At 42.3% G+C, this 17731-nt stretch overlaps 1 protein-coding gene and 1 long non-coding RNA gene across 8 annotated transcripts in view; one reads left to right on the forward strand and one right to left on the reverse strand.

The window, feature by feature from the left end:
* LOC6527531 (disintegrin and metalloproteinase domain-containing protein 10) overlaps nt 1-17731 on the reverse strand; it is an 82259-nt gene that overhangs the window by 2292 nt on the left and 62236 nt on the right. For all 5 annotated transcript variants that reach the window (XM_039371641.2, XM_039371642.1, XM_002088585.4 and 2 more), the window contains 5 exons: nt 4428-4927; nt 2015-2161; nt 1448-1608; nt 1156-1390; nt 35-1081 (listed from right to left, as the gene is read on the reverse strand). In XM_039371641.2, coding sequence (XP_039227575.1) covers nt 35-1081; nt 1156-1390; nt 1448-1608; nt 2015-2161; nt 4428-4927 — 2090 coding nt within the window. The remainder of the gene's footprint in view (nt 1-34; nt 1082-1155; nt 1391-1447; nt 1609-2014; nt 2162-4427; nt 4928-17731) is intronic.
* On the forward strand, nt 10921-17665 carry LOC120320832. 3 transcript variants are annotated; one of them, XR_005560411.1, is made up of 3 exons: nt 10921-12823; nt 14113-16963; nt 17064-17665. It is a non-coding gene; the product is annotated as an uncharacterized LOC120320832 (long non-coding RNA). The 3 variants fall into 3 exon arrangements; XR_005560410.1 differs by having other exon boundaries at nt 14380-16963; XR_005560409.1 differs by having other exon boundaries at nt 10921-16963.

The raw sequence follows: 17731 nt of genomic DNA on the forward strand, positions 1-17731 counted from the left end.
ATTGCATTTAAATAAACGGAGTGCAAGATCTTACCATTCTACGCAACGTGTTCATGGGAGCTCTCAGAGTTTCACTGATCCGACGAGCTCGCCGCTTCTTCGGATTGGAACTGGGTGTGTGCACGGCACAGCATTTGATAAACGATCCCATGACCACAATAAAGGCCACTCCCATCAGCACCACTAGGTACCAGTTGTCGACGATCCACTCGGCCACCGTCTGCAGTGTCTCCCGGTTGAGCAATAGATTCTTGAGTCGCACCAACGGACCATCCGCATCCACGGCTCGACACTTGAGGAACACATCGCAGTAGCCCTGGAAATTATCGCAGGGCGAACCGGGCTGCAGACTAATACCACCCTTTTGGATATTATATTTGTCGGCAAACTCGCTGGTGCTGCGGCAGGTGGAGGTGTCATTGCCATCCTGGCAGGCCAGGTCGCACAACTTGCGCTTGCTCACGTGCGGCAGCGTGGTCGAGGTGAGGAAGCACTTTGTCATGTTCCAGAGCAGACATGGCGATCCACTACATTCACCCCGGATGCACAGCGCTGTTCCATTGTTGCACATGGTCTTGTCATCGCGATGACGCGGCTCCGGACACTCGGCCGTGGTTCCGTTGCATGTGCTCGACCAGCTGCACTCGGTCTCCTCCTTGCACTTCTGGTGGTAGCTCGTCGGCACAAAGGTGCAGGAGTTGGACAGACAACAAGGACCCTGCGATGGTGAGCACTGTGTCTTGGCGCGGCGCGTGCATCCCTTGGCACTGGAGTTCAGCGACTGGTCGTACTCGCTGATCAGACGCGGGTAGCAGCACTTGTCCTTGCACTCCTCCTCGTTGAAGCCGCAGTCGCATTCCTCGCCAGACTCCACGATCTTGTTGCCGCAGAACGCGCCTTCGGAGGCCTTGAAGCAGTCCCGCTTCGTGTTGCCCACCAGCACATCAAGGACATTGGATATGTTCCGAATGGAGCAGGGCGAGAACTTGGAGTTGTTCGGCCGATCACCGGAGGTGGCACTGGCGAACATAATATAGTTGCCGTTGAGGCCACCAGGGCGACATTCCTGCGGGTAATCGTGCTGAGGATGGAGTAAATTAATGTTAAATTACTCAAATTACCACTGTAAGCAACTAAAGGTTCAAAGAGACTTACAGGTGACCCAAAGTTGTGGCCAATCTCGTGGGCCAGCGTAAGCTGCGAGACCTTCGGCGGCACCCGACTGTTGTAGTTAACAAAGGTGATGATGCCCGTGTTCAGCGATCGCTTGGTGCTCTGGTACTGTCCGCCCACCGTCTCCGTGTACGTCTTGTACTTCTCGCAAATTCCACCAGAGGCTCCCGAAGCGCTGGCCACCCAGGCCAGTCCCAAAGTGCCACCAGTGAAATCTCTGTGGGTGATAGTAAATGAAATAAATCGGAATATTCGGGCTAAGCTAATAACCAACCTGTAGGTGAAGACGTAAGCCAGACAAAAGTCCGAGTGATCTTCCAGGGAATGGAGATTCAAGAAGTTCGAGACATCCATATGCTCATTGCAGAAGGCATTGTGTGGGCCATTGTAGGAGTTGCGACAGGCCGAATCGTCATCGATCTTAATGCGTTGCACCTGAAAGAGAAATGGGTATAATTTTTTCAGTCACATAATCCTAAATGGCAGTTCCTGAAACTTTAACTTTAATAATTATAACTTTTGGGTTTGCCTTTACAATTTACTTTACCCATGAATGCGACAAATTGACCCACAATTTATAGAAATGCTTTATAATTAACACAATCAATTAGTCGCGAGTGAAACAGGAATCTGGGGAACGCAGATGGTGCTTTAATATACGCTCCACTAAATTCCTGTCTACGCATGGTTTAACGAGCTACCAATGGCCGCATGTGGTCAGGGATCCTGCGAGGCGGGTCCTGCCGCTTTGTCCTTATCGCATCACCATTGTTTGTCCGCGGAATTCCCGCAGTATGTGGGTGTGTGTGTGTGTTTGTGTGGGTGGGCGTTGTGTACTCACCTCAAAGCGAATGTTGCGATGCTCGGTGCGTCCGTCGAACTTTGTGTTGCGGTAAATGTAATTAACGGCCGTCACGTGATGTGCAATCAACGATGTGATTTCCTCGCGCGTTTTCTCATCCACCTCGTACTTGCGTCCGCGATCGTGCTGCAAACAAAAAGGAGCACGTGAAATGGTGTTGACAAAAATTAACGCCAATTTCGGATTTGCAAGTTTACTAGTAAAATGAAATAATTAATCTAAAAACAGCAATTTCAAAACCGTATTAATCCCTTAAAAATATGAAATTATATATTTGCAATACCTTTTAAATTATTAATCATTTAATACAGTGATTATTTATGGTTCATTATTCGAGTATGATCTTATAACGAATTGTTGGTTAACCAAACAGGTAGACAGATTTAATTAACGTGGAATCACTTGAGTTATTTTGGGGGTGGAGCAGTAATCCCAAAGCCGCAATGCGATGAAGAGCAGAAATGCGCCTGACATCTGTGTAAACGGGTGCGTAGTGAGCCCCACCACGCCAGACAAACAAAAAGGACCTCTTTCAACGCCCCTTTCATCCGGAGCTCATCCAATCCATGCCCACTGCCACTCCCACTCCCACTCCCACGCAACAACCAACTCTGCGCAAATATATTTGTATAAAAATGCAAATTCAGCTAAGCCCGTCGAATATTTCAGCTGAAGTTTATAAGGTCTTATGCGCACTCCCGAAACATCCGTATCCAGCTCAGCATCAGCTCTCCACCGATTTTGGCTCAAAAATCAAAAATGCCGCGGGGCGCAAGAGACAAAAGCACAGGCGAATGGAAAGTTGTGCACCGCTGTCCATATACCCTTGCAAAAACAAATATCTAATTGACGTTCGTGTCTGTAATTTTGTCTTAACAGTTTTGTCAACATTAATGTTCATCTAAAAAAATCCCATTACCAATTAAGTAATAATCAATTTGTTATTACATTTTTATTACAGGTACTCAATCTTTATAATTTATAATTACCTGCTTGCCAAATTTAATATGCCCCTCGCAAGGATTTGAAAACGAAGGGCGACAGAAAATCGCGATATATAATACATAGGAAAACGATGGAAGAGTGAGCGAAACAAATGCGCGAATTATGCAAAACTCAATGGAAATAAACACACGTGAAGTGGAATGAGGGATGCAGAGGAGAGAGCGAAGACAAAGAGGAGGATGAGGGAAGACAAGGACGAGGGCGTGAGCGGAAACGGAAATAGGGCTGGCACTCCGTTGACGAGGATGTTGACGTCGACATCATCTCGCGTACAATGCGAAAAAATGAACGTTAACATAAAAGTGCGGCGCGAGAATGGCTCTAAATGCGGGGAGTGGTGGGGGTTACTTGGAGCGGAAGGTGGAGTGGATCACGGTGGGTGGTGGGTGGTGGATCACGGTTGCGGGCCATAACGGTTGATTGCATACGCTGTACGCGCTGAAGGAGGTCAGCTGATTGGATGATTGCTAAGCCCCATGCGCTCCGCAGATGCCCCAAAAAGTAGGCAACTCCGCGGAATGCGACAAAAGGGTTCGCCAAGTTTATGGAGCGTGAAATTCCGCTGAATAAGTGGGTAAACATATTCACGTTTGCCCCAATGTTTACTTAAAGTTATGCTACTATGCTGTTTTATCACAAAATGCTGGTGAAATTTGAATAAATGTTCTTCAGTTTTAATGTATATTTTTTTTAACTTTTTGAATGAATTCTGAGACTACAGTTAATTTTCGTTTTAATTGAGCAAAAATCAAAAATCTGTGAAATTATTATTTTTATTTTGCAGTTATTTGTCAGATAAATGTGTTGATTTTCTCAAATTCTCGTTTTTTACACACATGTAGTCTACGAATTAACACGAATGAACGAACAACAAAGCCTTCAAATTATGGCGTAGGGCACCAGACAATTTTTGTTTATACATTTCTTTGAAAATGGAATGTAATATCAAAAATGCTTAACAACTACGGTGTCTACATGGCCCCTGATATTCCCATTCCAGAAACTTTGTGCCTCTCTTGTTTTATGTGCACTTGACTTTCATGAGAAGTCTGCTGGCTCGTAAAAATTGCAAAATTGATGATTTTTTCGTGCTTTTTTGTCTCAGTTTTTTAATTTGGCTTTCGTGCCTCTAGACTGTCAACAACACGTTTTCATTTATATAAAAATACATATAAATATATGTATATACTAAAGTCTGACAGGCCGTAAAGTACTATGATTAATCATTGCTTCCTTGTAACGAATATTTCCCTTAGTTTGTGAATAGGTCAATTATAAATATTTAACCTTAAGATTTGCCTTCTGAAAACAGTTTCAAAACCCTTCCTTTCAGCAATAAAAACAATTAACCGCAATAAACCAATATAGATTATGCACAAGTACTCACGTCAGCGATGCCTTCGCGTATGTGGCGCCATATCAATGGATCCGTTTGAATGTAGAGCGAACAGGTATTCTTGTTGTCCTCGCGACCGCGTCCAGATCCGCCGGATGAGCCCCTATCCCCAGCACCATTGTCGGTGGCCCGACGGACGCGCTCGTGGACGAGCTGATGCCAGTCGGCCACGTTGGCGGATGAGCCCAGGCGACGTCCGGTCGATGGATCGTAGAATGCACCCTCGGCGAAGTTAGCCTCTTTCGTGTACTTCTGGTGGGGATACTTGAAGTCCTCATCCCCGCTGATGTAATTCTTGGGCGGATGGGGCTGCTGTTGCTGCTGCTGCTGCTGTTGTTGTTGCTGTGGGGCGGACTTTTTGTGCAGCTGCTTTCGGTGGAGCTTTTGGTAGTCCTTTGACATGGGCTCCGGCAACTCTTCGACGGCTGAATTTTGTATGTTCTCCATCCACTGAGAGACCTCATCCGTGATGCCACAGCCGGCCACGTGACCTGCAAAGAGGAACAAAAGCGTAGAATGAATGAGGGAAGTAAGTTCGCCAGATTGGACACAAATGAATAAAATTTAAAGTCGGAATGAGGAATGTTAATTTACCGATGCAGCTCGGCATTTTGGGGCATCCCTATGCTACCAAATTCAATGGGGAAAATTATTTATGACCTACCAAGTGAAAACCACAAAAATGTAATTAAAAGCAGCCCCACACAGAAGCGATATTCGAAAAAAAAAGTTAATGCAAATGCCAAAGTGAAATGTTTACGTAAAAGTTGTGGTAAAAAGTAAAAAACAAACGAAAAACCAACCGAAACTTGGAAAAATCGCTGTGGAGATTCAAAGGTGGGGCATTCTACTATTTCTTTTTTTTTTTTTGTTTTTTTTTTTTGGCGTCCGCTGCACTTTAAAAGTGTATCAACAATTATATTTACAGCTTTGCCAGGAGCTGCTGGCGAAGCATTGTCTTGGCCAGCGGAAACTGTTAATAGCCGCTAGCCGGTAATGAAAATTTATTGTTTTATTGTTTAAGCGCAGTCGGAGAAACGCGCTCTGCTGCTGCCTTTTATCCACAATGCGAGGACGCGTTTTGCACGCGATTCGTTGGCGTTTTTCCCTCATCGCGATTGTCAACATTAAATAAACCGAAAAAAAGCATTGGGAATGGGATGCAACAGGGCGGAAAAGGGAATAAAGTACTGTACCACAGAGTGGTGCGCGTTTTTAAAAGCTGCGCGAATTTTATGGTCTCAGCCATTTACATTCATTTCCAGAATAATCTTCTGAGTTACGGGTGCTCTTTGGAATATCTGGGGCAGCGAAACGATTTTAAGTTAAGCTAAATGAATGAAATTAAACGCCATTTGGATTCGCATCATAAATGTAGTTTATTTTACGGGTATAGCCTGGGGAACTCGATTTAATTAATAAGTAATAAGCATTCTACTTTATATACTATGATTTTTTTCCTTACGGTTTAATGCAATTGAAAGATCTGTTGTAAACTGCAATTAGCTTTATGCGTTATTAAAGAGGCTATTTTCTGTTTAAAGCAAAAGTGCCAGTATAATATAAAATAAAATATTACAAATGTATAGTCGCTATTTAATGAAAATAAATGAGCTGAATGTACATTATTTTTAACTCATTTAAGCAAGGAATTCAACTGCAGCCACATCGAAGACCCGCTGCACTTTTCATTAAACATCATTTGGCTGCTTCTCAAAAATCCTCTCTGCATTCCACGAGGATCCTTGGAGGACCCTTTTGGCCAACTCGAAAGTCATAACAACAGGCAACAGGGTGCGGTTCCCCTAGTTGCCGGCACTCTTTTCTTGGCACCCGAACGCCAAGGATATTCATCCTGGCTGCAAAGCAAGGACCGCTGTCCAGTTCGCTCCCTGTGGAAACGACGTTGCAGTTGCAGCTTTCAGTGGCGCCATAAATTTTTATTTGGCTGATGCCATTGTGTCAAGTAAGCGAGGGCGGCATGAAGTTTGCTGTGTTGCTACTGTGTACTGTTGCCATTACCATTATGCATTTGCTTATTCCTCTCCGTTTTCTTCGCGCTCGCTTTTTACTATACTTGCCCCATTCCCAAACTGTTTGTCTTTATTACAAGCATTTTGGCGGCGTTGTCGTACTTCAGTGCAGAATGGCAACGTGGCCAAGCACGCGACCAACGCCAAAATCAGTGCACTGCAAAAATTTGAGTCGTAATTAAAGTGCCATAAATAGTTGAAAGTGCACTAAGATGCTGAATATACGAAATGGAAGAAAAGTGTGTTCAACGGTAGCGAAAAACATTAAAGCACTTAGTTCGGAAGATCGTAAAAGGATTTTTATTACTTTGTTTGTTCTTACTCATTCCCCATAATGTTACATAATAATTGATATAAATATCAGAGATTTAATTCCCATTTCAAATGGTATTTTCTTCAGTGCAGCGGTTCGGGGATGCAGGTGGAATGTTTCTGCCGGCAAAGCCGTAGCCATAGACATAGAAGGGAGCCACTAAATACGTAAGCCCTCGAGAAACCAGTAAAGCCGCAGCAGGCACAGCTTCCGTAAATGCCCCCTGCTCCTTCAGGAAGGCCCCGGAAAATCCACAGTGGCATGCAATTTGCATATCAAAGGCAGTCCCTCGAGTGCGCTGCCTTCTACATGCTGCAAACTATATACATACAAAGCTACATATATACAAACATACATACATATAAATGTGTGGAGCCTGAGCAATGTTTTATTTTGTTGCATGCCGCTTCTTACTCCAATGACCCGTTTTTATTTCATTTTGCTGCATCGCCTTCTGCCTGAATTTCCTTTTCGCTTTTCTCCGCACTTTCAGGGCGAGCTTTATTGTTGCTGCCGCTCTTATGAGTTTTCAAGGAGGCTCTGGCTGCATTCAATCGGTTTATCTGATGTTGCCTAGCCAACCCCAAGATGTTGCCTGATTTTTGGTTTTTATGCCACGCTAGCCAGGTCGCCACCCCGCCTTTGACCCCACCCACGAACACCCCACCCTCTAAGCCAAACCTTCGCTTTTTCCCATTTCAATCAACAGCTGTTGAGTCGCCATCGCCAGCGTAATAGAGCGCGCGTCTCCAGCACATTTCATTTTTCCAATTTTTCTGTGCCACTCAGAGTCTGCTTTTTTCCCACTCCCATCCTGGTTCGTGCCCCATGCTTCTGGGCTCCACCATAACTCCTTTTCCTACAGACAGAGAAAGTCAACCGGGATGGGATTAGCAATCAGCAGGATTTGCTACAGAATGTCACTGTCTGCCTGAATGGTTTTTTATGTATGGAAAAAAAATTTTAATTTTAATACGATTTAAAGCACTCTTATCAAATATTTAATTATTGTAGACCCTTCAAATACCTATTTTTATTATTAATATTTAACATAACAATGTTTAAGCTCCTAAGTGGCAAGAGTAAGGGGAGAAAAATTAAATAAATGATAATTTTTTGAAATAAAATAGAGAGCTACATTTATTGTATTTCTGAGTGCACTCGACACTGGCTTCGTTTGCTGTCGCACATTCCTTACAGAGCCTCCAGCATCCTGCACATCCTTTAAGCCCCCTCACACACTCTTTTACCCTACCCCTCCTCCTCCCCCGACTATTCGCCCCGCGAGGACACTTCAATCATATTTCGCTTTGGCTTTGACTGCATCGCATCGCCCAACGCCTCGTAGAGATTTTTGCACAGAGATTAAAGTGCACTTTTGTGTTATCTTTTTACTGCAGTTCAAATCGACGTTTGCACTTTTACAAGATTTTCCACTGTTACTTCCATGTTTTTCGTGCTTTTTGTCGCAGCATTTTCGTTTTATTTGTTCGCATTTTATTTAGCTTTTCGTCCTTTTTCTTTTTTTCTTGTTGCGCCAATTGAACAAAAGCCACGCGCTCGCCCGCTCGACTTATGAATTTTACAACTTCCGTTGCCTTTAGTCGGGCTCAGGCAAGCTTGGGTTTTGTCGTTCTGGGTGCCTTACACACAAAAAAAATTAGGGATTGGGAGTTAAGTTGCAAAACTATGGCATACCCTGTGAGTGGGAAGAGGGATTGGTTTTTCACACAACTACAATTTAGTTTACCATTAAACTTTGAAAGCTTATAATTATTGTATGCTTTTATAACGTTTTGTATACAATGCCACATACCCAAAAATCATTGATTTACTGGGTATGTTGTAAAAGGACCAGAAGCAGGAAAAACTCAGCTTGAGTCGGAGACAAACGACGTTCAGACATGCAAGCGGCTTTTGTAGCTGGGCTTTTACCTCCAACTTCCCCAATTGCTTCTTCTTGCCACTAACACCGACCACCCCCCACCGCCCACTTTTGGCTCCCAATTACGACCATGGACCCATTCAAGCCACTTGTGGCCTTTGCTTACTGCGCCAATGTAAGCGTGTGTGTGTGTGTGTGTGTGAGATGCGCAAGCAAAAATGAAAAATAATCCCAAATTCAATTGCAAATGAAATTGAGGGCGAAAGACCCCATAAATACACACACATACAGAGTGGCACACAAAGAGCATTCAAGCCCACCCCCAAAGAATGCCCCAAAACTGAATCAGCACCCCAAAAGGCCATAACAGACGCTTTACACAATTTCGACGCTTTAAAAGCAAAATAAGGAGCAGGCAAAAGAAGAAAAGATTCAACATAACTGAATAAGGAACACCAAATATTTGAGGCAACAAAAAGTTCACAGACTCACACAGTTGCAACCGAGACGTTGATTACTCTTGAAGGGAAGAAAATATAGAAATGGGAACGAGGCATTTAATGTGCAGCTGTGCCACAAATAAAAGCATTGCCAACATAATGATCTAGTTTCAAACGAAATACATATTTAAATATATATATATTTAAATACGTATAGATTTTAGCGTTTGGGATATTTATGATATATTTTTTTTATTCAGTTATATTTAGGAAAATATTTTTATTTCTAAAGAAAGTATACGATTTTATATAAGATAAGCAGATAATAAAAAGTAATCTTAGTTCACCAATTTTCTGTGCTTAAATTTTGTCATTTTAACGACACTCTGACGAAAATTCCAAAATCCGCGCGCTTGAGGCGGAAAACACAAAATTATATAGCATACATCTGGGCGCAATAAATGCTGTGGGCGTACATTGTATGGGCGTGGCATGTGCGAGTTGGCTGCTGGTGCTGCTTTTCCATTAACAAGTGGAAATCATGCCGTTGCTGATGTGTAAATGTCGGGAGCACAATTCATGCAATTTTCCCTAATTTGCTTTTATTTTGTAAATGATTTGATTACCACGTTGTTACCGTTCCCGCTGCTGTTTATTTATTTAATCATTTCTTCTTTTGTTTATCCAGCCCCCCTGCCCTTCTGCCCCTCATATGTTCTCATGAGCATCGCCAGTGAGTTTCGTTCACCAGCTTAGACTTAATTTGTTTGCCCGACAATTGTTACGCTTTTTATGTTTGCCTTAATTAAAAATGTTTTAATTTGCGCAATTGTTCGGCGATGATTGCTTTGAACAATGAAGCACTCAGTTCCATTAGGATAAGTGATTAAATTATTAGGCATATTTATCTTTCCATACATTTAAGTTGCTGTATATAAGAATATTTGAGCAGACATTGCAAAAGTTGGTATTAATAGGAAAATCATTTTAGATGATTTTTTTAGATGCTAATAATAAAACTGTAACGCCTGTACGACCATATTCGATTTACAAATTATAATTGAAAAGATAATTGAAAAGTATATCTCTGCAACATGCACGTACTCCAACTGTATTTAGTCCGCATTCCATTGGCATAATGATATCTTAACGCTTTTCAACGCCCAAGGACTTTAAATAGTTCTTTGGGGGCCATATTCATGACCTACGATCCGCCCACCCATATGGATAACTAATGTCTTTTGCCCGTGGCGACAGCCTTCCGTTGTTGTCACACTTTTCCAGCAAAAAGTGTCGCCGTCATCGTCGTCACCTGCGCTTTGGCACTTTCGCATAAAGCCACACTCAGGAAAACCAAAGCCACGTTGGGCCAGAAAAAAGATTACGCATTTTGGCCGCGTCCAAGGCAAAAAGCAAAACAAAACGTCCGACAGAACGAAAGTCCGTCCGTTTGGCGACACCCGCTGCCTTCCGCATACAAATTAGTTTTTCTGGCCCGGCCTTTTGGCCTTCTTTTGAATGAATTACACCCTCTGACCCATCCATTCTCGAATGCGATTCTCATTTCCGTAGTTTTTCTTCATCTAGTCTTAGTCGTACCAGAGTAACAGAACACATTAATATTAAATACATTGATCAAAACAGTGATACGCTACGTATGCATGGAGTTTTTGTGGGCTCTACATATGTTGGGTGACTTGGAGTATTTCGGCAAGGCTAAATGCGCCTTTGAATGGTAATAGGCATACATTATTTATGTAAGCTTAAGCTAAAAATATGTTTTTCAATTAAATTAGAAAGTTTCTTGGTTTTGATTTGATTTCATTTGCCCAAATAAATTCAATTTTAGTCATAATCAAATACTTTCTTATTCACTTGCATTGCAAGCCGGAAAACATGTCACCATCAACTCAAATTCAGTAATTCAATGCAGTACTTTCACATTACAAAGGACTTGAAAGAAGAAGGACAGAAGCCTAATTGTCGCAGCTGTCAGAACTCAACTTGGCATTCGAACTCGTATTCGTATTCGTATTCGTTTTTCGTATCCGCATCTCAACTTCCAATCATCCGTAACTTTGCACTCAGCTCGACTTAACTCAAGTGCCAGCAAAAGATAAACAAAATTTGTATCTGTGCGAATGGACGTTGAAGTCGAACGACAAAAGCTTAGTTAGAAGGCAAAAGCAAACGGTAGCCGAGCAATTTGTGGTCAAGTGCAAACTAAAGGCGGTCGATGACAAGGACATCGACTACGATGACGATGATGATGGCGATGGTGATGGTGACAGTGATGGCGGTTCCTCGTTTGACTTTGGGGCAAATGAAAAGGAAAAAGTTTCCTAAACGACAGAGCTCTGATGCCTGGCTCTAAATGGTCGAGAAATAAGCCAAATGTATGGGCTTGTCTGTATCAGGCACTAATTAACGACGGAATAATTTCCCCTGTCCGGCAAATGGAAACGAGCCACAGAATCCCAGCTTGATTGGTCTTGCGAATGGTCCTACAGGCTGGGGTAGGTTAGTGGCTCTCCTGGTTGCTGTGCTGCTCATGGAATTAGAAAAGTTCATTCGGCAGTGCAACTGTTTGGCTTTTGACCTGCTCCTTTGGTGTGCGGCTGCTTCAACTCCTTGTAGGCATCATTTTGCATGCAAGGCAAAGTGCAATATCAACAAGCCCGGTCCAAAAACCAAGAGAAATATGTCGACCTGTCACACAAAGCACAAACTACCACTGGTACTACCACCAGAGCAGCCTGACACTGAACGCAGGACCAGGCACACGGGCACACAGAATTCCTCATGGCGGACGATGAACGAGGAACGAGGAATACGCCCCGGAATTTTAAACTAAACTATGTTCGGAGCCCCGAGCCTAAGGCTGGCACTGATAAGACATCCGAGAATGCACAACTGTGAGGATATTGAACCACCCAATACGGAGAATGTGGCCAACACCATATGGACAAGGTCTGCGGAATGGAATGGAATGGATGGAAGGTGGTGGGCAGACCGAATTGTTGGGAATTTTCATTGCATGCAGCTTGGCCATAAAATAAATGGAGAATCCTATTCGACTGTACACGTTTGAAAGCCCACGCACCCACAGACACACACTTGAATACATTTATATCAATGTAAGGACAGGTGGCTGGTGGCTGAAGAGGGCCGCAGAAAACTGGTTACGACACATGGAACTTATGGCCTAACTGATAGTGATTGACAAAATAGAGTGTTGGGCCAAGCCAGCTCAACGTAAACCGTAAAAAATAGCACAGTTTTTGAATATTTTAATTCTAGCTTATGAAAATATGTGGTACTAATAATTTTGAATAAAGTTTAAGTAAAGCAAAAAGAAATATCAAAGCAGGCTTTAAACAAGACAACAAGAGTATGTTATTATTATTAAACATATTTTTGAGCTACCAATGTTTAAATTAAATTCTGGAAAATTTGTACCGTGATCTCTGTGCCAGTTTAAGACAACAGTGTACTACAGAAAGTAACTGCACTAGCTTCATTTCCTCAACTGCAAACCAAAACGGAAGCAACAAATATCATCAAGCCCAATTGCATTTGTGGCCGAAAACTGGAAATATTTACTTGCCCGATGGGGTTAAAATTTTGGCATTGCCTTTCGCCAGAGGGAGACGACAGATAAGCAGAAAGGAGTTTCCTGCCCCATTTGGCCAAAAGGAAGAGGCAGATTCGGCCAAGTAAGTCGGCCATTCGAAATAAGGATGGCCAGTAATATTTGGTCGATGTGAGGAGTGAGAATCGTTGTGCAGGTCCATGATAAAAGTGGTTTATGGCTGTGGTTATAGTCTATTGCTTCTACCAAGTAATCCACTGCTTAGAAGTGCATTATGCCCTTTGTCATGTTGGTAACTTTGTGTGAGGTGTTGAGTTCATGAGGGGCTGTTGCTCACCATGTACATATATCTTCATATAAATGCTAGACCTGCAGGATTAAACTATTTATCTATATATATTCAGCATTTATGTTGAATATAATCCGTGGACAACACTAATACCCACGATTTCCGATCAGTATTGCGCATAAAGTGACAAGCACTAGGAAACTCTCAGGCTAATGCGAACAATTTGAAACTTGTTTCAAATTCAATTGGAACACTCGAGGGACTGCTACGTTTTTCAAACCACAGGACTCAAGAGGCCACGTTTGTGTGTTTGGCAGCAGTTAGAGCCGCCTATGACAACCGAGTTGCCAATGTCGTAGTCGTTGTCAACGTCATTATCAAGTGGCTGACACCCTTCGGAAATTCCGCCCACCGTTTCCCGAAAATGTCCCGAAAATAACCCGTAAAGCACTTAAAAAAGACCGCATGACAGCCAGCGGGCTACTAACAATCCCCGTCCATTTTAGCTCTCCTTTCTATCCTGGCTGAAAGTCTGGTTTGAGAGGTTGCCTACCATAATCGATGGTTGTTGTTGCCTTTGTCGTTACAGGTTGGCGCAAGTACTTGTACACTGGGAAAAAGGCAGTCGAATTGGGATTTTATAAAGTTGAATGTAATACTTCAACCTACCAAATAAGGTGCTTTAGAAAGCATGCATCATTACAAGGAAGTATTATATTTACAAAAATTATTTATATAAACTTTTTTCGAAGTTTGTGAGCAGTGTTGGGGAAGTCCCAACTAACCGCAGTTTTCACTTCAATTTAAACTTGCTAAATGAAGTGTTCAATGCCCGGTTTTCCCTACTGTGACTGCCCCGTTTTATCCTTGTGTAGAGCGATCCAACGATGTCCTTGCCGCGCTCCTTGAGTTTCAGATAACCGACAAGTTGGAGTCTGCATATGAGGAACATGTTAATTAGAGCCTATTGAAGGCAATCACTGCATGGTTCACTCTACGTAGTATTTGCCTTATCCATCTCCGAATCAAATGATGTATTTTTACATATATTTGTATGCGCAGGCACACTCGCCCAACAACCTAATGTTCATTTTAATTAAACTCAAACATGTGCGTATTCATAGATGTCTGTGCGAACAAACAGATTCCCCAAATGGCCCATTGAACTGACACTGGACTCCCAAGGCGGTTGGTCACCAACAAATTTACGAGCACAACAAACGAGAGCAGCAAACATATATGTACATATGTATGCATGTAGAAGTGCACATAAATTCCCCCACATGAACACACCAACTCAGACCAACTCAGACAAGCGACCATTCACAGAGAAATTTAATAATTTAGCAGTTAAATTATTTGGCACTTGTAATAAAACAAACAACTTGTAGCAAGCTGCAGCAGAAACTCCAGCAACATCCTCCCAAAACGCAGTGGACAGTTGCAAAGTGTTAAAACGCAAAACTTTCGGAGGAAGCCGCAGAAACTGAAGTGCAGAGCAATGCAGAGGAAACCCTATAATGTGTCGGCCCCGGCATGGTCGTGATGACCAAATGTTGTTAAATAGCACGAGCAACATGTAAATATAAATTTTCAGCACAAGATTTATGCATATTTTGAAGTTGGGCGTAGTAGAGCAATGTCCTTGGTAAACACCATGTGTTTGTGAATTTTAAAATGGTTTAAATTTCGTCTGGTACTGCAGCTGTTGCAAGGACATCAACTGCAGGCAGTCCTCTGCAGATTCCACACGAATTATGCTCCAAGACATTGGCCCAAGCAACCAGCTTACTCCTCTAGCTGATGTTTGTCTTGTTGCATATACTCGTGTGTGTATGCAAAAGCATATATTTATCATAATTCCACATGCTTGCCCACTTTCTGGAGTCATGTAATGCTTGGTAAAACCCATTTGGACACATTACGCATACGCCATGTGATCGCACGATAATATAAACTTCTGTCTAACTCTTGATTGTAAAAGTTTCGGGTGGCATTTTTCGTGCGATTGTTTAGTCTGCTTGTGTGTACATACACATTTTACAAGTAATTTATTTGAAATCTAAAATCAAATACTTTTGCTACAAACAGCTTAAGAGGTTTACTGCATAAATTGGTATTTATATTTTATTGGTAGTGCTAAATTGCACAATATTAAATCTATTTCATGCAAAAAATAGTCTGTGATAAACAAGTAAATTTGATTTGCTGGAATATTCCTTAAGCCTGAGTAAATTCGTTTAAGGGGAATCTGCGATATTTTAAAGCAGAATCCTTTCCACAGGAATGGCATCTTGTGCAATGTCAACCGCAACGATTAATTTAATATTTCTCGGACAGAATCACGAACGTCTCACACCCAAAACCTTGGACCCATTTTGCCTGCGGACTCGACTCCAACGCATCCCCGTTGTGCTGCTGTCACCTGGACAGTTTGGATAAGAGTGGCAACAGTACTGCAGGCAAACATTTGCATAAATATTTGCCGGATTCGTAGAGTGGTGGCCATCTCCCCCGAAAAACCAGAAAATGTCCCCATTTCGTTGATGACGCCAACAGATTTTAAATACATTTTGCACCCAGCCATCCAGCCAGCTCCCCGGTACTCCTCCGTACTCGGTCCACACCTGCCGGCTACAATTATTGGTTTGAGCGCTGTCCGCGGTCCAGGTGCTAGCGCTGTGGATACGAGCATGGGGATATGGGGCTATGGGGATATAGGGGGCTATGGGTTAAGGGGGTCAGATTCGGGGGGCCTGGCCGGATTCCCCAAAATAACGAGTTTGTGGTAAATTGAATTGTTCAACATCCACATCTCCGCAGCACTCACCCTCGATTATCCCATTCCGTCGCGTCAATAAAATCGTTGCACCGTTTCATTTCGTCCTGATATGTTCGAATGATGCGGTTTTGCTACTGCTACTTCGCATTTATTGAGCGTTGAGCAGGGTATATAAGGCAGTAATTAAACTATACGAATTTTACGATTATGTTTTATAGACTACCTTTTCTTATGATAAAAAAGGTGTACAAGAATACCAAATGTATGCCACTTCTTGTTTAGTTCAGTTTGAGAATTATCATCAAGTTAGTTAAAATCTAAAAAAAAACAGTACTTCTAGCAACCACTATTTAGGAATTATATTTGCCAAATATCCTTTGTTTTTCTTTCGCGGTATTAAATAGATATACCTGCAAATTATGATGGTCATAAATCGAATAGCCGTCAATTTATATTTATTTATTTTTCTTTTCTATCTATTTTTGTCTTCCACTGAATATGACTGCAAAATGTGAAAATAAATGCGGCTAAGCCTTGGTTTCTGCGTCACCCAACGTTATTTTATGCAAAATATTTGCCGTCTAATCTAAAGTCCTATGAAGAGCTAAAACAAACATTTACTCACCCATTTATTTATTTAGTCCTTAAAAATGAGTGAAAACATAGTACTTTCGTATTTTGTATGCGTTATAGGATAACATGCACTATACGTCAAAATGTCAGCGCTTTTGATGACCACATTAGATGAAGAGCTAGATGCTATCCCCATCATTTCTCTTCCATATCGGACGATTATGATGACAGATTGCTTTATTGTGATATATCGGCAATAACAACCCAATTCGCAGACATGTTGCGTTTCGGCAAGGCAATCAAAGTGGCATGCAACACAAATGTGCAATCTAGTTGCAACCCCATCCCGAAAATAGCTGCTGAAAAATAAAAGCGATCCACGTTGAAGTGACAGAGCAACACACAATGTCATGGCTGGGAACTTTCATCAGGTGTGTTTGTCTGCCATAGAATGGTGATGGCAATGGCAATGGCGATGATGATGACGATGATGATGATGATGGTACGGGGGTGCTTAGCACCAGATAGACAAAAAAGCCATTAAAAGCGACTTAAATGTTGCGAAATGTTTTCACGCTCTCTGATCTGAACTGCACTCGCATTCCGGCGGAAAACTGAAGGTGAGGAAAACTCAGGTCGCCCGTAGCTTATGGCACATTTTCATTTGCCCAAAACATATATTAAATTTTAAAATCTAATTTAAATTTTCACGCCACATAGACAACAGCAACAACAACTGGGGATAACATCAAACAAAAGGGGTACGAGCAACAAAACCAAACGAAGTGTATCACAAGAAGCCATCGCGAGGAGAATGAGTCAGACTGATGAGAGGGATGCCCAGAGAGGGAAGAGGGTCCACAGAAGCGACATAATGGATAAATCCGGAGCTGACTAGGAGGATGACTACTCGGAGTCGAGGGCAACCGCATGGAACTGAACATAACTTCATGGAATGCATACTAAGTGTGATATTAAAGGGTGACTAAAGAGTGTTTTGCAACAATGATTAGTTTAATAGAGCTTCATGGAGCTTAGTCAAATAAATTTAGGTAATTCAACTAGTTTGAGTTTTTTAATAAACCCGAAGTGCTTTACTAAAACATTGTTACATTTATAACTTCTTCAGATTTTCAAGAGCTCAGCTTCACCCCATTCAACCTGCGCCAACTGACAGTGAATAGAAAACTCAGTCCGTGTTGGAGGACAAAAACGAGGGGCACGAGTTTGACCAAACGTGAAATATGAAAAGTTGGCATGTTGCATATCAGCGATTCATTATGCTGGGACAAATGTCAATTAAAAGTAAAGCGTAAAAATAATAAACACTGTGGACATTGGACATTGTCATTTCTGAGCTGGTGGTGTGGTGCTCATAAAAACGGTTC

Source organism: Drosophila yakuba, chromosome 2L (assembly GCF_016746365.2).
Source record: "Drosophila yakuba strain Tai18E2 chromosome 2L, Prin_Dyak_Tai18E2_2.1, whole genome shotgun sequence".
NCBI classification, from domain to species: domain Eukaryota; kingdom Metazoa; phylum Arthropoda; class Insecta; order Diptera; family Drosophilidae; genus Drosophila; species Drosophila yakuba.